At 44.1% G+C, this 22,968-nt stretch overlaps 1 protein-coding gene across 2 annotated transcripts in view; it reads right to left on the reverse strand.

Moving 5' to 3' along the window:
- TSPAN2 (tetraspanin 2) overlaps positions 1–22,968 on the reverse strand; it is a 716,196-nt gene that overhangs the window by 518,481 nt on the left and 174,747 nt on the right. For both annotated transcript variants that reach the window (XM_069238961.1, XM_069238962.1), the window contains exon 2: positions 22,367–22,481. In XM_069238961.1, coding sequence (XP_069095062.1) covers positions 22,367–22,481 — 115 coding nt within the window. The remainder of the gene's footprint in view (positions 1–22,366; positions 22,482–22,968) is intronic.

Below are 22,968 nucleotides of genomic sequence, written 5' to 3' on the forward strand. Positions count from 1 at the left end.
CTGGACACAGAAATCCCAGGGTCCATAATGCCAGCAAGTGAGGAGGTGACCTCTCTGCTCGAAGATTATATTGGCGGCCATTAAAGACACTAGGGTACCGCTAGAAGCACAAATTACCGTGGTGGTGTCTGAGGTGTGGATCCTCAGGGATGAACACCACAAGTTGGCAGCAAGAATGCATGACACCGAAATGCAGCTCCATGATGTCCACCTGCAAGTGAAAAACCTGATGCAGAAATGCAGCTTCACGATGTCCACCTGCAAGTGAAAGACCTGATGCAGAAATGCACTTTTATAGCCAAGGAGGTGAAAATCTTGACAGACCGACTGGAAGATACTGAGAAGAGGTCACAACACCATAATGTGTGAGTAGTAACGGTCCCATAAAAAGCAAAAGGCCCTCATGTTGAACTGTATATGAAAGAATGGCTTGCTGACACAGGCCTGCAAGGGCACCCTTCCTGTTTCTTTTTGTTGGGGAGGGCCCACAGAATTCCATGGCAGCCACCGCCACCTGGAGCACCATCAAGACCAATTATTGTCAGACTCATGAGGTTAGGAGATCGGGACAATATCCTGCAGCTGTCCGTACCCGTGGCATGTGGCATGTAGAGGGAAGCAACGTCAACATATATCATGACTATGCTAACATGGCCCAGAAGCAACAGGGAACTTTTGTCCAGTCAAACTGAACTGAAATATGCATTCATCTTACCCACGAAATTGAGGATCATCTTTAAGGAAAAGGTACATTTCTTTCTGTCAGCACAGGAGACATGGATGAGGCTTGCATACCGATACCAGTGGCTTTAGCCGGAACCAAGGTTTTGCCCTGAAGACAAATAAGCCTAACAAGGGGCCTGGCTGAGGATAAGGAAAAGGCAAATCAACAGAGCACCACCACCCGAGGAACAGATGCGGGAAGAACAGGAAAAAAACATCACTGAAGGTCCGACGATGCAACAATATCGTTAGCAACAACACATGGCGGTACTTAATACCCAAAACTGACAGTAGCGGTTCAGACAGTACGGAGGTGGAGCAGGACAGGGAGGAGGAACAGCTCCTGGTGGTCACCCAGATGACAGTGGAGGAAACTGACTGCGCATTATTATCATTTGCAAGATGCATAGTTCCCCTGATCTCTGTCTACTGGGCACATCTGAAGCACGCCTGGGGGTAGTGCCACATCTCCCATGCTTTGGTGACCTCAATGGAAGCACAGCACGGATAATAAGCACTCAGAAGAGCCTCCAAGAAATTCTATACAGTTGGTAATGGAGTCTGGTACAGGTATTCCCCTGCATGAGACATGCAAAAGTTTATTGTTGTATTTGTTCTGTGAATGTGCATACAGTGAATTGGGGGGTAGCTAAATCGAAGACCACAGAACGGTAAGGTAGGGTGGAGGATAGTATATGAAAGACATCACGTCCAATATATGCCTATTAGACCACTAAGGAACACACTGATATCCAAGACTTGGGTGGTGGAACATATCCACATACAGCCACTATGACTCAATGGCGCAATTTGACCCTGCTGATGTGGAATGTCAATGGACTGGGGAATAAGATTAAGAGAGGTTTAGTGTCCAAGGCGCTCACCAGATAAAAGGTGGACATAGTGTTCCTTCAGGAGACACATATGGTAGATACCCAGCACCGCAGCTTCGGGAGGGGCAAATATGCTGTGGTGTTCAGGCACACTATACATCAGGCTTTAGGGGAGTGATGATCCTTCCATATTACCCAAGTATGGCCCAATAAAGTGGGGTGCTATACTGAAATACAGGGTGACTGGGAGGGTGAAACCATAATCCTGGTGAATGTATATGCCCCTGTGGGGCTGCAAGCAAAGGCACTGCAACACTTAGGTTAACTGCTAACTATCATGCCCCAGGCTATGACTGTGTTGGGAGGTGACTTCAGTTTGGTGAGGGACACAGAATTGGATATAATAAGTGTTGGACTTTTTGCCTTACGCAGGGTCATCCCCAGTCTTTTTGCCTCCTTCCTCCTGGTTTTTCTGACCTCTCGCTGTTGGCTCTAGGACTCTGAGCACTTTATCACTGCTGACCAGTGCTAAAGTGCAGGTGCTCCCCCATCTAAAGTTGGTATGATTGGCTTATACCTAATTGGCATATTTAATTTACCTATAAGTCCCTTGTACAGTTGTATCTCTATACCCAGGGCCTGTAAATTAAATACTACTAGTGGGCCTGCAGCGCTGCTTGCGCCACCCACCGAAGTAGACTTTTAAACCTGTCTCAGGCCTGCTAGCGCAGGGCCTGTGTGCTCAGTTTTCTGCCACAGGGACCTGGCATCTAAACTTACTTGCCAGGCCCAGAACTCCCCTATTAATACATGTAAGTCACCCCTAAGGTACGCCCTAGCTAGCCCTATGGGCAGGGTGCCATGTATGTAGAAAGGCAGGACATGTGCCATATTGCATGACCTGTCCTAGTAGTCACAAACAGCCTAACTTGGTGTCTCACTGCTGTGAGTGCTGCCTTCTCATAGGATTGCATTAGAAATGCCCTGCCTTGTGTGTAGGGGTATTGTCTGATTTATGAGGGGTAGCGTAGGCGTGTTTGGTATGGTTGTGATGGTGATAATAAATACTGCTTACTGGTGTGGGTGTATTTTTTATTACTATCACAGAAATGCCACTTCTAGAAAGTGCACATTTATCTGTACTTATGACTCTGGTGTTTTGCAGCTTGACTCCAATCCACGTCTGGGCAGAGTGACAGTTGGGGCTTTGTGCATACTTTTCAGACAGCCTGTACACAGGGAGGGTGGAGGCGTCACAGAGGTGCATCTGCATACTGAATAGGCTTCCTGGGCTGAGAGAAGGGAGAGGCGGGCACACCTGCATTTGTAAACACTGTGCCCTGGCCTCACACAATAGGGTCGTTAACCCCCTACTGATGTTTGGATCCTGTGCTGAAAGGAGAGGTGGGGCACTCCCAGAACATGTTGTAACTGGCTGGAACCTCCTCTCCCTACCATTGTAAAACACTGTAAGAACTGACTATAAGTAGAGGGGAATTTTCCCCACAATTTGGAGACTCTTGGAATCATCTTGGAACTGGACACCAAAGGCTGAAAGGACTCACCAGGAACCGCCATGGACTGCTGCTGCTGTGCTGACCTGTGACCTGCCTGGTCACTGTGAAGGACTTGCCACTTGCTGCCTTTCCCTTGTGCTGGCCTGTAGCTGGGCCCTCCACCTGAGGACCTTGTCTTAAGATTCTGCTCCCCAGGGGCAGGGTGCTGTGGCCCCTGACCCCTGCATCCATTTCTTCATGAGGGGTGCTTCTCCGTGGTTGCGGCTGCCATAGCACTGATTGCAGCGCGCTTATGGAGCCTTGGGAGCTCGTAGGCTCCTTGCTACATTGTGCCCCTTTAAATAATATCACCGCAGCGGCCCGGGAAGCTGGAAGAACACTCGCGCACCGCATCGGGTGCAGGCGAGTGTCTGCTCGGGCCCCAGGAGGGGTCCGATCTTCTTGTGGCTTCACAGCAGGACCAGGGGAAGGTGCAAGGAGTGCCCCCTTCCCCCTGGCCTCTGCGTTAGGAGCAGGACGCTCCTTTTCTGCTGTTAGGTAAAACGGGCATTATTGTGGGCCCCCCCCTTGGTGGAAGGGCCAGTGGAGGCCCGGGGGGGCCCCCAGAGATCGCGGGTCTCGGGAGGGGCCTGTCATTAAACCGGAGGGGGTGCGTGGTGCCCCCCTCCTGCCCTAAGTTGTTTTTGCTGGCTTTGGCCCCCCTCGTGAGGGCCGTTTGAGGCCCTGGGGGCCCCCAGTAATCACGGTCCCTGGAGGGGCCTGTCTATAAAAGAGAGGAGGTGCATGTCGCCCTCCTCTGACCCCAGAGTATAAGGGAGGCTCCCGTTTTGCGCATAGGAGCGCCGGGGGCCCCATTGTTCGCCTTCTAGGCACTGGAGGTGCCTTCATCCAACCAGGTACTGTTTAAAGGACCAATATAGTCGCAATCCAAAGTTCTTTCTACAGACTTTTGTTTGATTCATATATTACCTACCTGCGTTTGATGTTTTTTCATATGTGTATGCAAATGTTCCTTTTATGGACATGCTTGCTAATATGTTTTTCTAACTTGCCATATGTTTTCTAATATTCCTACTATGGGCATTTCATGATATTCTTATGACAAGTGCTGTGATGTATTAACGTGTTTTCCTGACTATGCGACTGTGTGACTACTGCTAGGTTGCAGAGTAACTAATGTGTAACGTTCTGACAACTGCTAAGGTAGCAGCATAGTACTGATATGTGATGTTTGGTCTGATAATTGCCTTGTGTACAATACAGTATATTTCCATATAATCTGGTGTTGTGTTTCCTTTGTGGTGGGGATATTGTGTCACGTGTGTTGTGTGTGTTGTGCAAATGCTTTACACATTGCCTCTGGGTTAAGCCTGACTGCTCGTGCCAAGCTACCAAGGGTGTGAGCAGGGGTTATCTTGGACGTGTAACTCCCTTGCCCTGACTAGAGTGGGTAAGTTCTGCCTGGCTGAGGTGCATACTGTAGCCAACCAGAAACCCCATTTCTAACAATAAGCAGTAGACCCCAAGGGAAACAGACACAGGGTAAACTACAGGGGTTGGTGCAAGCCCTAGTTCTGGAACATATTTGGTGCTCTCTACCTGGTAAGCAGCAAGGTTACCCTTTTTACACCCACACCCATGACATGATGTCTAGACTGGACTACGTTCTCACCCCACCAATCACACTCCACAGGTTTACAGATGCATCATATATAGCATGAGGTATATCAGATCACTTGCCTCTGCTTGTTACCTTAGAAACAGCTGCACCGCGAGGGCGTGGGAAGTGAAGGATGGCAGCCTGGCTTCTTGGGAACAAAACTGCGGTGAAGCGACGAGGCCACTATTTTAAAGAGAACATGGTGTCTGTGGGTAGTGTCCTCATGCTCTGGGATGCTTAAAAAGCCACAATCAAGGGGACCTTCATTTTTGGGGGAATAGGGGAGAGCAGGGAAAAGCACAAGACGTTACTGGTCCTAGAACAAGACATTCAACAGTCTTCCAAGTACTCTGCCTCCTTGACACCTCAATGTAAGCAGAATCTACGTCTCAATGAAGTTAAAACCTCCTACCTAGCCAAACAGAAAGGGCTTTATGAAGCCGGGGATAAGGCCAGGAAACTACTGGCATAGCTTCAGAGTAGGGAGAGGGAATCAATGGAGCTTATACTAGACACTGGCATCCGAGTCAGTTGGAGTAGCAACATAGCGGAGACCTGCATGACCTACATGACTGATTTAAAAAATAAATAAACTGACAGTTCCCCCAGAGGAGGTGCTGGAATTTGTGTGGGAATGTCCCACCAAATGGTTAAATCAGATCCAGTGAGAGGATTTGGAAGCAGACCTCATAGTAAGGGAGATTAAACTAGTGATAATGCAATTGCACAAAGGGCAGGTCCAGGCCCAAACAGGCTTCCAATAGACTTTTTCTGTAAAGAAAACCAGCCAAGCAGCAGCCCGACTGCATGCAATGTATGAGAAGGCATGCTGCATAATGGACTTGCCTGTGGATGCTCAGACAGCAAATATTGTTCTCCTCCCCAAACCAAGGAAACCTCAAGACAAGTGTGAATCCTACAGACCAATCTCCTTACTCAATACTGATGCGAAAATACTGCCAAAGGTGCTAACTAATAGACTGCATGCAGTAGTTATAGATCTGGTTCCCATGACCAAACCAGTTTTCATGCTTTAAAGGTCGACCAGATTAAACCTGGGGAAACTCCACAATACCCTAGTACAGACAGGTTATACACCGACACCATGGGTCATAGCCTTGTTGGATGCGAACAAGGCTTTTCATATGGTCAAAAGTGGCCTTTCCTTTTTGCAATACTGTCTAAGATGGGTTTTGGGCCCGTTACCTAAAGTGGGTGAAACTGCTTTATTCCGGACCAAGGCTGAGAGTGCAGGTCAATGGATGTATTTCCTGGGAATTTGAAATTGAGAGGGGAACACAACTTGGCTGCCCGGTATCACCCCTGCTATTCGCATCGCAGTAGAGGCAATGGATGCATGGGTACGTGTGGATGCACAGGTCTGAGGTTGGCCAGGAGGTGCAGGTTTGGAGAAGAGAATTTTGCTGTACGCTGATGACATTCTGCTGTGCCTCACTAACCCGAACTAAATCCTCACCAGACTATGAGATGTTTTCCACATATACATTAGATACTCGGGTCTTGTGATCAACTGGGAGAAGTCTTCGCTCTTTCCGATGGCAGACTGGAAACCGCTGGGTGACCTACCATTGCCCCAGTGGATTGAGCCCCACCGGTTCAAATATCTGGATATTTGGATCACCAGAGATGCAACTTCTCACTATGGGGCAAATCTGCAACCACTGATTGGAGCCTTAGGATGGTATGTTAAGCACTGGCATATATTGCCTTGCTTTGTTGTTGGGCAAAGCAGCAATGTTTAAGATGATTGCACTCCCCAGACTGTTATTTGTGCTGCAAAATCGCACATATAAAATCCCTGATGCCTTCTTTGTAAAAAAATCGATGCACTGTTGAGAACAGTTCTGTGGGCGGGGGGTCAACCCTGCATCGCAATGGCAATACTGTAGCCCTCCAAATATGAGGGGGCCATAGTGCTACCAAATATTAAAACTATTAAAAGTCCTCACAGGTTAGCATTGTCAATGGCTGCACGGTTGCAGAGTGGGATGATCCAGCCTTCCAGATGGGTAGATGAGGAATGGGCGATAAAAGTTACTTGCATGTACTCTATGGTGGAACAGTAGCCAGATGGTGGTTGCGGTGTGGCATTAACTGCTTGGGGACGTGAAGCGGGACAGAAAACTGAGCTTCTGAACACCGCTCTAGGAAGGACGAATACTGGGATCCATCGGAGCTCTTCAGGGCTTCAGTGGCTGGGATACGATTGGCTTCTCCACACTGCCCGATGTGTGGAATGCTATTGGGATTGTCCACATTGAACATCTGCAAAGAGAATACCACATCTTTAGATCCCAATGGCTCAAGAACAGCCAGGTTGAGGCATGCACTCCAGGAATGTATTCCTACTGAGGAGGAGATTCAGGAAGACACACCACTAGAACTGAGATTATTGGCCCGAGGAGTCACAGGGAAAGCTATCTCACTGACTTACGGGACTTTAATGAGGAACACACAGGGGGTCTGTGAGGTTGAAGGAGCGCTTGTTAGAGGATATGGGAGAGACAGAAGAGGATGACTGGCAGATGTCACTGAGATTTCATGAAGACACAGTTATCAAGGCCATCCTATAGATTGATTCAACTAAAAGTCTTGTACCAAACATATTACATGAAGTCGCTGCTACACACACGGGGCAAAGTGGATGACGCAACGTAACTTCGTAGATGAGAGATGGACGGCTCTTTCCTACCCACACTGTTGTTATGCCTTAGGGTGCGGACTTTCTGGAGGGAAGTGATGGACTCTTTAGAAGAGGCAACTGGGGTCTTGATAGATCTGCAACCTAAGTTAGGTCTACTAGGGGTCTGGGAATCCACTGATGCCACGTGGTGCCAGAAGCTCCTTGTGCACATAGGGTACATGGTCACAAAAAGGGACACTGCACAACATTAGGGATGTGACAAGACTCCTAGCCTGAGGAAGTTGAAAAAAGGCATGGATAGATGCATGATAATAGAGAGCAGCCGTAGCCCTTCCATTGGGGCTGAGGGGCCACACACCTCCACCTTTTGCCCCTCAAGAAGAGTGTCTGTCAGGCTGAGCAAAGGTCAGCCTGACAGATATTCCTCATTTTCAGATCAGGCAACCCGGAGCTAGACATGCGCGATATGCGCAGGCTCCTGGCTGCCTGAGCTGAACTTTGCTGGGCTGAAGAAGTCACAGCTCCTATGGGCGTGACCTCCTGAGCTCAGCAAAGGTGCCTCAAGGCCCTCACCCTCGGTGACGAGGGAAAGCGTCACCCATTGACTCCGACCTGGGTGCTTCAGGTTTAATTCATAGTATATTCAATATTAGTTGATATCAGAACATAATTTACAGCTTGATTCCATCTTTCTAACATTTGGGCTGATGTAGCCATAATTCAAGGGGCCCCCATTTTTGAGAAACTCTTATTTTTGCATTTTTCCTCTTTCATTGGTAAACTGTATTCTCAAGATGAAAGCAAGGTGCCTACCACTGCTTGAAAACCAGTATATTCAGTTTCCGCTGTGCTGCGGCTATGCACATTCAAGCAATACTAAAGCAAACAAATAATGATAAACAGGAATCATAAGTGGTAACTATATCATTGTCTTGCCCCAGCATGACAAATTGCAGATTAGGAGTAATCTGTACACTGAGTAGGTTGCCTATAAAGACAAATATTTCCCTTCAGTAAGTGCAAAGAGCATTACAACTCACAAGCATATGTACCAAATCAGTGTCTACTGCGCTGCAACATGGGCAATCAGAATTATCTCCCAAGCCCACAGTTTGGCCTAAGTGTAATATAAATTCCGATTGTTTTGTAGTGTTGAACGTTAAGATTAACCAAGGGTAAGGTCAGATTTCCTAGCCTAATAAATTTCAAGGCCCTTCAGGGTGACTTATAGCCCCACAAAAACGTATTGCACAACAAATCCACTTTCCTGAACCAGGCTGTGTCTACCTCAAGAGAGATAGGCCTAAAAAGATACGGAAACAAGGGCAGAATTTATATTTTTATAATGTTACAGCAACCTATTAAAGTCATATGTAAACTGTTTAGGCGTTTAGCCTATTCTCAATTTCAATTAATAGGGGGTCATAATTGGCAGATACTAACTTGTCAACATCAGCCATCAAATTGACCCCTAAATACATTACCAACTCAGTCTTTCTCTATTCCTGTATTTTAGAGTATTTATTTGTTAATATTGGAGTTCTACTGCTATTTCAAAGATAGCCAGAGACTAACCCAAAACTGCCTACCTCATCCTCCATTTCTGTAATTGATATATTGGTTGTCGTGGTAATTATCGTAATGTCATCCATGTAAGCTAACAATTTTGTAGTATAGCCATTTAAGTATAGCAGTTTTATCCTGTCATTGGCCAAAAACTTCTGAATAAATGAATCTGTATATATTGCAAAAAGGAGAGGCTAAAAAGTGCACACCCTGTGTCCCTCTTGAAATTTCAATGTGCTTTGTTTCAAGGGCCAGAATCTGCAGTTTTACTTGTGGCTGTTTATAGAGGGCATGGATTGCATTAATAAACAACAGACCAAACTCGATCCTTTCAATTGTCTTCCAGAGGTATAGTCAAGTTGCTCTATCACAGGACTTTTGAGCATCAAGCATGATCTTTCCCAGGGGTGAGCCGCAACCATCAGCCAAACCAATTAGAGCATTAGCCATATCAGTATGATCAGTACTTCATATATCTAGAACACATTCAGTTTTCATGTAGATGCTAACCTGGCAATGACCAAGCTCAGCCAACAAGCCAGGACCTGTGAGTAAATCTTGGCATCACTATCTGCCAGTGAAAATAGGTCTGTATGTACCTGGGATGCTCGGTAACGTACTTTTTATAAAACCATTTTATTAGTAGTTGTCTGTGTGTGTGGAACAAGCTTATCTTATTAAACTGCTCTACAAAGTACAGAATTGTAGCTGCAATAGGAGTAAAAAAACTCCTAAACTGCTTATACAATTCTATTCTAAGGAAAGACCATCAGGACCTACCGCCTTACCAGCTGCATGAGAGTATATAGCTTCTTTATTCTGTTGACAGGAGATTGGCGCCTCTACGATGCCTCTGTCATTGTTGGTTATAGCTTTAAGTTTTTACACTCTCCAGGTATGTAGTAATTGTGATTTGAGCTGTAGTGCTATCTTAATAGAATGAAAGGTAAAGCTTAAAAAAAACCTGAAAGATCTCTTGACTATCGTGGAAAAGAATCCCTTTGCAATTCATCATTGCCTCACCACTATATCAAACTGTATTTTGTTGCAATTTAAATGCCAGTGTTTCACCTATAATCTCACTATACTAGCTCTGGGATTTGTATACATTGTATTGTCTGGCAAACTGTCTTATATAATGATTATCAATATTTGTTTTTCTCACTGTAACATATTGCTGTAAATGGTGCTCTTACAGCTCATTGTTCTTCATTTATGCACTAAATATTGTCTTCCTGGATCCAAGAGTTTTTAACATTCATTGATGGTTTGGCTGAACCAAGTATCCTGATGGATACTTTTAAGGCTGGAATACGAGGTACGATCAAAAACTTTTTAATTATAAGACAAAGGCTGACTTAAGATCAGAGCTATAAATATCATGAGAAGTTTGCAAGCTTCGAAGTCAAACAGATGTCAGCCACCATGACAGTTGTAATCACCTTGGCACCAGTTTGATTGAGTCAAAACCTGATGTGGTTGTGCAACTGAAAACCAATATCTTTCAGCTTAGAATACAATGCAATCCAAGTAAGATCAATACCTCCTGACAAAGGACATAGGGGCTCATTCTGAGCCCGGCGGGCGGCGGGCGCCGCCCGCCTGGAGGGAGCCGCCAAATGACCGCACCGCGGTCATAAGACCGCGGCGGCCATTCAGACATTTCCTCTGGGCCGGTGGGCGCTCTCCAAAAGAGCGCCCGCCGACCAAGAGGAAATGCCCCTGCAACGAGGACGCCGGCTCAGAATTGAGCCGGCGTAGTTGCAGGGGTGCGACGGGTGCAGTTTGCACCCGTCGCGTATTTCAGTGTCTGCATTGCAGACACTGAAATACACAGTGGGGCCCTCTTAGGGGGCCCCTGCAGTGCCCATGCCATTGGCATGGGCACTGCAGGGGCCCCCAGGGGCCCCGCGTCACCCCCTACCGCCATCCTGTTCCTGGCGGGAGACCCGCCAGGAACAGGATGGCGGTAGGGGGTGTCAGAATCCCCATGGCTGCGGAGCACGCTCCGCAGCAATGGAGGATTCCCCCGAGCAGCGGGAAGTCGGCGGGAGACCGCCGACTTTCCGCTTCTGACCGCGGCTGAACCGCCGCGGTCAGAATGCTCGTGGGAGCACCGCCAGCCTGTTGGCGGTGCTCCCGTGGTCGGTGGCCCTGGCGGCCACCAGCCGCCAGGGTCAGATGACCCCCATAATGTCTGAAATGCACTGCGGACTACGGGTTGATTTGTTGAATTATATTTGTAGAATCATGAAAACTTAAAATGGGAATTTATGTGAAAATTAACACTATAGATTAGAATTAAAGGATGAGTTAATTATGAACATTTAAGACTATATTTTATGATTTCCATTACAAATCAATTGCTGGATTCAGTCAGTAATACAGTGCATCCAAGGAACTATTTGTTAGTCGACAGATAGCTTGTCTTAATTGTACTGTTGGAGTCCTAGGACAGAGAGTGTGTATAAACAGCACACCAATATTTCTAAAAGAAGGTTTCATAGATGAAATACCATTTTGGAGTACATATAGGAACGTTTGTTTTATTGTTTGTTTAGTATCAAGGCGATTGAATACATGTAAAGCACTAGGGGCCAGATGTAGCAAAATAACATTTTGCGACTTGCAAATAGCGAGTCATTGTGACTCGCTGTTTGCAAGTCGCAAAATGTTATGCAGAACGGTGTCTCAGACACCGTCTGCAAGTCGGTATGGGGTCGCAATGACCCACCTCATGAATATTCATGAGGTGGGTCGCAAATTGCGGCCCCATACCGACTATGGGCACTCGCAAACATGGAGGCCTGCTGTAGTCAGAAGACCTCCGTGTTCGTGACTGCTTTAAATAAAGCAGTTTTTTTTTTTTAAGTGTAGCCCGTTTTCCTTAAAGGAAAACGAGCTGCACTTAAAAAAAAAAACGAAACCTTTAGTTTCGGTATTTTTTCAGGGCAGGGAGTGGTCCCTTGGACCACTCCCTGCCCTGAAAAAATGTTTTTGGGTCCAGTCACAAACTGGAAGGGGTCCCATGGGGACCCCTTCCAATTTGCGAGTGGGTTACCATCCACTTGAAGTGGATGGTAACTGCAACACCATTTGCGACCGCATATGCGGTCGCAAATGGTATTGCATACCACTAGGAATCGCAAATAGGAAGGGAACACCCCTTCCTATTTGCGATTCTGAAATGCATTTTGCGAGTCGGTCCGACTCGCAGAATGCATTTCTGCATAGGAAAATGTGATTTGCAACTCGCAAACGGCAGTTTTTGCCGTTTGCGAGTTGCAATTCCTTTCCTACATCTGGCCCTAGGTCATTACCAGTATAGCGTTTGAGACTATGGGGTTTATTACAAGTGTGGCGGTTGGACAAGCCAACCGCCAAACTTGCAGGGATGAGGCAGTCCTCAACCCAGGTGCCTCATTCCTCCATCGTATTACTGTGTTTCCACTGGGCTGTCTGGCGGTAACATCATATTATGCGGTTCCTGGTGGTCAGCCCCGTGGGAACAGTGGTACGTTATTGTTCTCAGCTCCCTTAAGGGAGCCGAGGCCAATACCATAGCACACCAGCACCCTCTGAATGCTCGCTGTCTGCAAAGAGGGTGCTGGGCAGAGGGCCCCTGCACTTCCCATATCACAGGCATGGGAAGTGCTGGGGCTTCCCTGTGGCCCCCTGCACTGTGTTTCCACCAACCTTTTCATTGCGGGGTTCCCGCCATGAAAAGGCTGAAGGATACTGGACTCATGATCAACGCAGTGGGGATGGACTCCACCGTGGCTGACCATGACTGCGACTACCGTCAGCCCGTCGGGAACCATGCTCCTGGTGGGCACAGCGGTCCCCTGGCAGTTGAACTGCCAGCATCGTAATATGACAGTCTGACTGCCTGGAGTGCAGCAGTCTGATCGCCACCACGGCATTGGCAGGCCTAGGACCGCCAATGATGTAATGGGGCCCATAGTAATGTATATGATAGGTACTCAGACATGCAAGATCACAATAAAGTTGAATGTATAGAAGAACGTCTCACAATAATACAAAGCTCTGTACACAGTTCTGTACATCCTTTGTTATTTTGTACATCAGCTATACTTCAGAAACTGCAGTCTGCAGAATGCAGGGTTCTTGTGGAAAACAACATTCGAAATGTAATAGTTATTATGGATTTAATAGATGCAAAATATGGCTTTCTTCATTACATTTTTAATGCCTCTGCTTTGAGAAATCTCTGATGTAAATACGAAATAGTATCAACTTTGAAAACTATTGTAATGAAAAAGAATAGATGATTAGTACTTCATTCTTTAAAAAAATATTTAAATGGTAGGATTTTTAATCTATACAACAGAAAGATCACTTTCCACCTGTATAGCAACTACAGATTTTAAATGGTCGCTTCTTTAGTAGACAAATCAGGTCATCCAGAAGTGAAATTGGCTGGTTAACTTTTGTCAAAGTTCCTAGTGGTGTGAAGCATTCCAAATAACTCAAAACACACAACTTTAACCTCCATATCTAAGAAATTGCTAAATAAATATGGAAGAGCTTCATATTACAAAAAGCATAACACTGTATGAAAACAGCATGACAAATGGTGACCCTTAAGCAAAACTAAACACACTGACACTGAGCCTTCTGCCCTTATACAAAGTGATTCAATGCCATATCAGAGGTAGAAATCACTATATAAATATTCTTACAGTAAGAAACTAGGAGTATTAGTTGAGGGGTGAATATTCACCTCAATAATTAAATACAGCCCTTGTCAGAGTGAACTTTTAGAGGTACTAAATTAACCTGAGCTCAAACCACAGAAGCTATGGCACAGAGCAGACAGACTTAACCGAGAGCAATGTGTGAAGTATTTATGCAGCACCAAAGCAGTAATAAAGTCAAAACACAACTCAACAAAAATTCCAATCCAATTTATAAAAGCAGCAAATTTTCATAAGTAAAATGACATCAAAACAATAAAAATCCAAAAAGAGAGATCAATATTATATTTTTTGAAAGCTTAAATATAAAAATACTGCCGAAAACAGAAACCACCAACTACAGGCATCTGGCTGTGCTTGAGTATCTAGGCACATGTTAAGGCAGATTGGAGCAGAGCACTAATCGGATTCACAAAGGAGGCTTGATCCATTCAAAAGTTTCACTTTCAAAATCAGTCCAAAATTTACGAGATTCTGGTACAGGGCAGCACAACAAGCCACCTTGCTGTGCTGCACTGCGTCAAAGGGAAAGGGCAGGAATGTGACAAATCTATGGCATAGGAGGCATTTGTGTCCTTTCCCCCTGCACCGGCGCAATTTCAGCAGCCAGCCACCAGTGCAGGCAACCTTGCACCATGGTGCAAGCAGGATTGTTTTGGTGCAGGAAGTGACACTTTCCCGCACAAAAACAATTGTGCAAAGCTTTTTTCTCCTTCTCTGTGTGCTGCAGAAAGAGGAAAAAATTAGGATAAATAGTGTTGTTTTTCCTTGTTGCGCTTCCCCTGGGGAGATGTAAGGTTTAGGTGCATCCCGGGGTTTTCAAGGACTTGTTAATCTAGGGATGAGTCAAAATCATTGTATTGCATGGGAACACCCACCACAACACCCATGAAAGGCCTCCCTAACTCAGAGTAAGGCAACACAGCGATTTGCGCTTCCTTGCCTTACTCCAAATTTATGAGGCCATTCAAAGCCATGCTAAGTGGCTTTTTGTGGTCTTATAAATATGATTTAGTGGCTCGCGCTGCCATTGTTGCAGCTAAAGTCAAAAGGCCTCTTGTAGCTTGTTGTGTCCCTGCGGCATGCACAGGAATTCAGCCTTAAGATCCTTGGAGTCCACTTCTTTGTCATGGGTACAAGAGGGAGAGCAGAGCCAGTATCCAAGACCCTTTTCCGGTGACAAACAAGTGGTACAGTCCTAGTCTGTACTGCTGCAGGTTCCCAAATTATTCTGAGAAAAGTACTGGGTGATAACTCATCTATTCCATGCACGAGCCAGGGTATGTGGGAATCTCTTGGCAACTCCCTAACTAATGGTGGTACAAGTTGCCTGGGGTAATCCTACTGTTGTTTGCAGCTTTCTCTGTGTGCCCTACTGCATGCATACAATCCCACATTGCCCCTCTCTGCCTAAAAACAAGGTGGCAGAACCTTTTCTCTCCTATGAACAGCTCCCATGCCCACCTCAGAGGTAAGGCAATCGAAATGAGCAGCCAGTACTCTATGGTCACTCTTAAGAAGAATGGGGGCAGCTCCTCTCTCTCTGGGATTGGTCTCTGCCTGTCTGGGAGACGAAGGACAGGGGCAGGCCTGATGTAGGCAAACATTCGCTTGTGACAGTGGAGACCTCTTTGAAGTTATTCATGTTCCTGGGCACAGCCAAGATGGTCATCCTGCCGAAGGAAGACACAACTCCCCACACCCAAGGATTTTATCCTGCTCTGGAAGCAGTTTTCACACCTTACCAAGTGGTCTGTCAGTTGTCAGGTGACAGTTGGAACTCATGCAAGTTCTAATGCAGAGGCTTTAGGTAGGGCTAAGGTAACTTTCTAAAAATGTATTTTCCACAGTATCTATTATAAATACAAGTTCATAGGGAATTGGGCTTGTAATACATATTTCAAAAAGTCCAAGAATTAATTTTATAGCTGTTTCCTGTCCAGAGACAACAACTCATTTAATATTGCATCCCAATTCTTTCATATCGAACAACCAAACCAGCTACAGTGAAAATAACCTTGGGGTCTTTTCACTGTAAGGACATATTTGACAATAAACTTTTAAATGTCCTATTTTAAAATACCATGTACCCTTGCTTGTTGGCAGTAAAGCCTGCTTAGGGACAACTTACTGATATTTAAAAAGAAGGTTTAGGCCTGTCAAAAGGGGTTAAATAACAGGTCGGATTTGCGGTTTAAAACAGCACAACCAGGCTACACATTGTATGCCTAAAGTTGTGTTTGCACTGTCATTGCAGTGGATGGCACAATGGGCGCTGCAGCCCATTTGTAACATGTAACTTACAGGTCCTGAGTACTCTTTGTGACTTATAGGTAAGTTAAATATACCAATCAAGGGTATGTCAAATTCATCAAAGTGAAAGAGGAAGAACAGGAACGTTAGGTTAGCAGGAGTAAGGTGCATAGAGTCATCCAAAATAGGGGTTAGCAAAAAATCCCTGGTGACCCTGTAGAAAGGGCACATTTCCTATACATACCATACCATAAATTCTAATTGTAGCTTCTCCATTTAATAATTCTTGGCAAACTAACTAACTTCCCTGTGACTCAGTTTACTGATCGTTTAGAATAAGGTGACATACAAAAATGGCTAATAGCAGGTAACAGTGCAGTGTAAAAATCTGCATTTGTGTACTTTAAATAATGTGTAGTTATTACATCCCATTTACAAGCAGTTATTCCCAAGGGGGAATTCTGTCAGTACTGAGTGTATATGCTCTTATTTTGCTGTTCACCTGCTTAGTCAAATTATGTTTTGCATTTCATCTACGGCAGCTGGAAAGTGTTTTTACAAAGATGTTCCCTTCCAGGAGTAGAATGAATTATTCAGTAGGCACTCAGTGTCAGAAAAGTAACTGTCTACTATCAATTTTGGGAACTTGACATTCAGCTCAAAAAAGGATAAACAGAAAACAAAAATAGATAACCGATAATTGGCTAAAGACGTAGGGAATGGGCTTACATCATAACAAAGGAAATGTATTAAAAATCTAAATTAAAAAGTCCTATATTAGAACACAGGATCTGTGACCATACGCCCTAACAGTGAATACAGAAGCAGTAACAAAACTCCTACAGGTAAATGTACCAGAGAGCATTCAGTATTGTCACTGAGCTTGTGCAAATTTTCCGGGTTTTGTTGGAGGCTGGCCAGATTACTTGCTGCACTAATATTTCAGGATTTCATGGGTTGCACTGTGCACATTTGTGGTGGCAGATACACCGCCATTTGCAGCCAGTAGCTTTTGCACCAGTTGGTGCAATTCTCTGTGCAAAATAATGCTGGTAACAGTGCAATTAGTTTAAACTAGAAACGGTGGCACAAAGTCTTCGTAATATGACCAGTTGAGACACACTTTGAAGCCGAAATCCTCTCATGAGACATTAACCAGGTATATAAATGTTGACTTGGGCCAAGGCATCAGTCTCGGGGGGCATATGGTCAGCTCACTATGTACAAGAAAAGATCGTAGCTGTGACATCAATGACATAACACATCTGTGCACTGACATCACGGTACCACACACCAATACCATGTGGCTGTGGCCAGTTTTGTGTTTTCTCCCTGTGTGAAGTACTTTTATATTGAGCAAGCGCGTGGCCGTGTAGGTGCTGCTGCAGGTTTTGGCATGGAATGGATGGAGCACACTGAGCGTGCCCATGCCACTGTCCCATCACAGCTGGCACCCACATAGGGAAGGCAAAGCACAATTCAGTGCAGATCACAAGTGACAGTGATGGAGAAAGTTGATACAGGGGAGGTACGAGGACATTTCAAATCTCACATCAGTGAGACCCACGAGTTCACAATATCAACTGATACAGATGAGAAGACCAGTGGCATGTGAGGTAAAGATCAAAGCATTTTGCATTATTATTGTAGACAGTCAAGTAAGTGAATTTAGTGGATTTTGGGTACTATGACTGGTGAACGACAACCATGTGATACTAAACTCCCAAAAGACAAAGGGACGGAATATATAAAACATGTCATCATCCTCACGTCCCTGGCGAGCTGCAGCTTACACCTGGGACTGGAAAGTGTGAGGTGCAGACCTGATGTCATCTGCTGACTCACCGAGCCGAATTTACTGTTCATAATTAGGTGTCTCCATGGCTCTTTTGCTGCGTTGATAGAGCAATGCCCACAGAACTGAAATTAAAGAACTGAACTGAATTGCTTCAAGCCCTCAAAAATAAAGGCCACTTGAAGTGGTCTTCTGTCAGCAGATACCTCGTATACTTTGCTGACCCTAAAGACTCACGTTCTGTCCGCATATAGTTAACACCCTCTGGGGTTGTGAACAGACAAGAGAAGGTGAGAAAAACATTTATAAAGAATGTTCTTCTGCATTCCAACTGAGCAGCGTCGGATCTGTTTTTGTTTTGTGAAAGTTCTACTCTTAATCACTTTAACTTTCTATGTGTTTACACCCCATCTTGCTGAATGTTATTTAGTATCTGTTGAATGTTCACCAAAATTTCGACTGTGGAAGGCTTTATGCTCAGCAATGAGCGAAATGCCACAATTAAAATGAGCAGTTTTAGAAGCATTTTCTGGATAAGAAAATCATGAATCCTAGTGGAAATCTCAATTTCTGCTGATTTGTCAGACTGCATTGTGGAACTGTTATGCTAGATTAGGATTTGAAGTCACAAATCCCTTCTTTTACATAAATCAATGTGTATTTTATACATATTTTTACTAGATTTACTTTGGAAAAGAATGTGTGCTATTTGTTTTACTTTGTGATTTTAATAAAGCAATTTAACAGCCATAAATATGTTGTTTTTGTTTTTCTTTCCTCCTGAATAAAAACAAAAAACAAAGGTTAAAGTAAGGTTATAGTTATAGTTTTGTGAATGTGTCAGAGTCAACATAGGGTTTTGAACAGAAAAAAAGCACAGCAATACACCAGTTATAATTAGCAGTGCTAACTATAACTTATTCTCTCACCATGCACTGCTTATGAGCTCACATATTACATGTGACATAATTTATGACATCACTGATTACATCTCAAATGAGTCAGCCTGATCCCACATCAAACTCCCTGTAGGCAGCCAACCCTATGCTGCGCATGGCGTTTGGCCAGATAGTGCCCCTCCCGAACCTTATTAGGGCAAGAGGACGCCATTAATTATGGGAATACGGGTCGTGATATATACTTCAAAATAAATGATTTTTTTGTAGCCAAAGAAAAAAACTCGCTATATTTGAATTTCCCTGAATTGAATACTTTACCTGTTTTTAATACTTATTTTTGAGCAAGGCATACATAATAAACATAAGGTGTCAATATGTTTCTAAAATACTTACTTTAGTTTTGCACTTTTTAATTTGTTCTACGAGTGAAGTCTACAGGCCAAAAAATACGTTTCTTTCCTCCACCCATTTCTTGCATAGTGTGACCTTTAAATCATGCTGGCAAACGTCAAATCAAACACATCCATACAAAAACATGCACCTACTATTCATCAGGGAAAACCACTCACAAAATATAAAGCGGCTATTTGGGTCAATATTTTTTTTCTGTTACTGAGCCGTGTTCACATTTTCCTTTGTTCTGTTCTCGGAGGCACATTTTTGAGAGTGTATTGAAGGCCACATGATGAAAAATGGCGAACACTTCCTTTGAGAAATTTCATCCACACAGCTTTTTTAAGTGTCAAACTTCACAACTCGGTATAGTTGCAAAATAGTACCAAAGCAAAACGTAGGTTTTCGATCAAATTACGTTTGTGGGTAAATCTGCGAAAATAACCGTGAATTCTATTGCAAAAAAAAAGTCCTTTTCATGTTTATTGTACCTTCAAAACCTGCGTAGTGCAGGACTTTTCTTCTTGTATCTTTCATAAAAACATTAACAACTTTATCGTTCGGAAATGTCATGAATCTGGGAAAGACATCGTTTAAAATGACTGAGAGTGGGTCACACTTTCACATTTTTCAGATTTTGAGCATTATGTTCCTTTAGTCAGATGCAAGTTTGTGTTTTCGTGGCTGTGAGTTTAACATTTGTAACACTCTGAAACGAAAATACAACTGAAAATGTATACTATCCCCAAGAGCAGCAATTTTCAAAATACAGATACCACCATGTTCATACGTTTTTGCAGCGCAAGACTGAACACACCTTGGGTCAACGTGTGAAAATGCAACTTTACATTGATTAGTTTACCCAATGAAAGGTCCTATACTCAAAAGAGGTGATTTTGTACCCTCGGATCCATACCTATTTTTAGGATAAAATTGAGAAACTTCTCCCTAACTATTTCTAATTTAGTTCACAGCTTCTCCGCCCTTAAGATCGGAAAGTGTAATATTATAGAGTTTACATGCCTCATGAGTGGTTACTGCAATTTACATCTGTAATTTAAATATGTATGTATCTGGTTTATTTTTCAAATATTCAATGGCCACAAAAAATGTAATCATCCATATATAGGACTAGGTACAAAATGAGTTATGGAGATACTTGGAGAGTTATATCTAGTAACCTTTCTATGTCTAGAGGTCTATACGTAATTTATCTCACAAAATAGCGTAGGTCCCCTACAGACAATTATTAGCTGTGTTATATTTAATTTAATTTAAAAGGTTAATTAGTGGCATTTGCTTCGATTTATAGGGTATTTTTTCATAAATAAAGTTTATGGAGTGGTGTGAATTGGGTATTTCTGAAGGAAATCAGAATTATATTTAGTTCATTTCAATTAACTTACTTTAATTACTTAATTATTATTTCCTTGAGTACATGCCTAATGTGGATTCAAATGTGATTAAACAATTTAGTAGATGGGCATCCCTCCTTTTTTAAATATCAATCAATCAGTCGTTTGTAGAGCGTGTCGCTGTCACCCCTGGAAGTATTCGGCCGCTGGGGTGCAATGTCTCTGCCGAAGAGTCAGATTTTGAATCTTTTCCTGAAGTCTGCCAGTGAGACTGCAGTTTGGAGGAGTAGATCGTTACAGGCCTTGGTGGCAAAGTAAGAGGTAGAGTGTCCGCTGCTGCGGCTGTGCTGGATTCTGGGTCTATATGGGAGAGCCAAAGAGTAACAGTGTAGGTGTCTGGTAGGTTGGTGGAAGTGTAGACAGTAGTTGATGTAGTCACGTGTTTGATCACGTAGGGCTTTGTAGGCATGCATGAGGAGCTTGAAATGACATCTCTTCAGGACGGGAGCCAGTGGAGGTTTCAGAGGTGGGGGCTGATGTAGGTGCACCTGTGAAGGTCCAGGAAGAGTCTGGCAGTGGTGTTCTGTACTGTCGGAAGTCTCTTTAGGAGCTGGGAGGACATGGCAGCATAGAGAGCCTTACTGTACTTGAGGCGGCAGGTGACAAGGGCCTGGGTGAAGTGTTTCCTTGTGTTGGCTGGGATGCATCCGAAGAGCCTGTGGAGCATGTGGTGGGTGTGGAAGCAAGGTAAGGGTGACTGCGATGATCTGCCACTTTATGATCAGCTCACTGTCGAAGTTGATGCCAAGGTTACAAGAGTGGTCTGTAGGCATGGGAGTGGGTACGGGTTTGGCTGGTCACAAACTATGGTCCCATATAGAGGTGTTTTTTCCAAAGATCAAGACTTCTGTCTTGTCGAAGTTGAGCTTCAGGCAGTTAGTTTTCTTACAGTCAGCTATGGTGGTCATGGCATTGGTGAAGTTGGTCCTAGTGGAGGAGGGGTCTTCAGTAAGCAAGAGGAACAGATGAGTATTGTCTTTGTAGGAGAGGATGTTGAGTCAGTGAGATCCAACGATATCAGCTAGGGTGGTCAAGTAGGTATTGAATAGAGTGGGGCTGAGGGATGCATCTTGGGGTAAGCTGCACATGATGCTCCTGGATGCGGAGGACGAGGACCTGCTCAATGGTGTCACTCTGCAGCCTCCATTAAGTAGGTCCTGGGAGGAGGGTGGGGTGCTGGGTGGCGGGAGGCAGGAAATGGCAGGAAAAGGGAAATGGGTAAGAAAGGAGAAAGAGCAGAAAAGGCAAGCAGGATAAAAACGAGCAGAAAAGAGTGATAACGGAGCCAAGATTGAGCAGAAAAGAGGGGAAAATGGTGCAGAAAACAAGCAGAAAAGAGGGGAAAAAGGAGCAGAACGTGAGCAGAACGTGAGCAGAAAAGATGTTAAAAAGGTGCAGAAAACGAGCAGAAAAGAGGAGAAAAATGTGCAGAAAACGATCAGAAAAGAGATTAAAAAACAGAGCAAAAATCGAGCAGAAAAGAGGAAAAAAGGAAGCAGACAAATGAACTGAACAACAAACTAGAATGAACAGGAACAAAATATTATAACTATTTTTAATGGCACCTGATATGAGTAGTAGTAGCTTTCCTAATAATAGGTGTTTTGCGTGCTTTGAAAAATTAGCTCTTTTAATGATTGTCCATTCTGAGTGTAAATCATGCCAAGAAACCCACCCACATAGTGATTTGTCTAAGGCATCCATACATTAATCAAGTATAGCAAGAGGAGCATATTCCTCTAATGCATCTAGATCCATGTCAAACAAGAAAACTCCTTATTTCTTTGCCCATCTTGGCATCTTGGGGGTTGATTAATGCATTATAAATACCAGAAAACTAAGTAAAGGAAGTGACTGAATTAATGACTTATAAATGACCCTTCAGGGTTCAGCATACAAAGAAAACAATAAAAGTAGATTGGTATTTACCTGTGAAAAATGATGTTGCTTCGTTTCCATCAGAAGATTTTAATTCAATAATTTCTGTAATGTCACCACCAAATCGAAGCCACAGTCCGATAGCAGTGACCGCTGACCCAGCCAACTGTAGACACAAGTAAATACCCGTTACTATGTGGCACAACAAGCAACTGCAGCAATTTCACAATAGAGAGCAGTGGATAAGCCTTCAATCTAGGAAGACATGTGTGATAAATGTAGTTAAGACAGCAAGCACCCAACAGTATTTCTTCTTTGGGTTCATTTTAGTGCCTTGCTTGGGTAAACTTATTTTAGCTTAGGCCTGCACCTGCGTCCTCTTACCTAGTTACATGATTCTTTTTCATGTATTCATTTTAATTCATTTTAGCGTGGCTAGCTATTAGCGAGGATGTTTTATATTTCTAATCAGGTGCTGATCCGCAAAAGTGTTGTTACTACTTTCCTAGCTCAACATTTCACCATGTACCTCTGCCCAAGGCCGTACATGATAGTCTATCTAATATTACTGCCACAAGAGTGTGCAGCCAACTTCGACCCAGAGACATTACCACATCAGGACTGTTTCTCAGAACACAGCACGTTTTCTTATA

The sequence above is a fragment of the Pleurodeles waltl genome, chromosome 6 (genome assembly GCF_031143425.1).
Source record: "Pleurodeles waltl isolate 20211129_DDA chromosome 6, aPleWal1.hap1.20221129, whole genome shotgun sequence".
NCBI lineage: Eukaryota > Metazoa > Chordata > Amphibia > Caudata > Salamandridae > Pleurodeles > Pleurodeles waltl.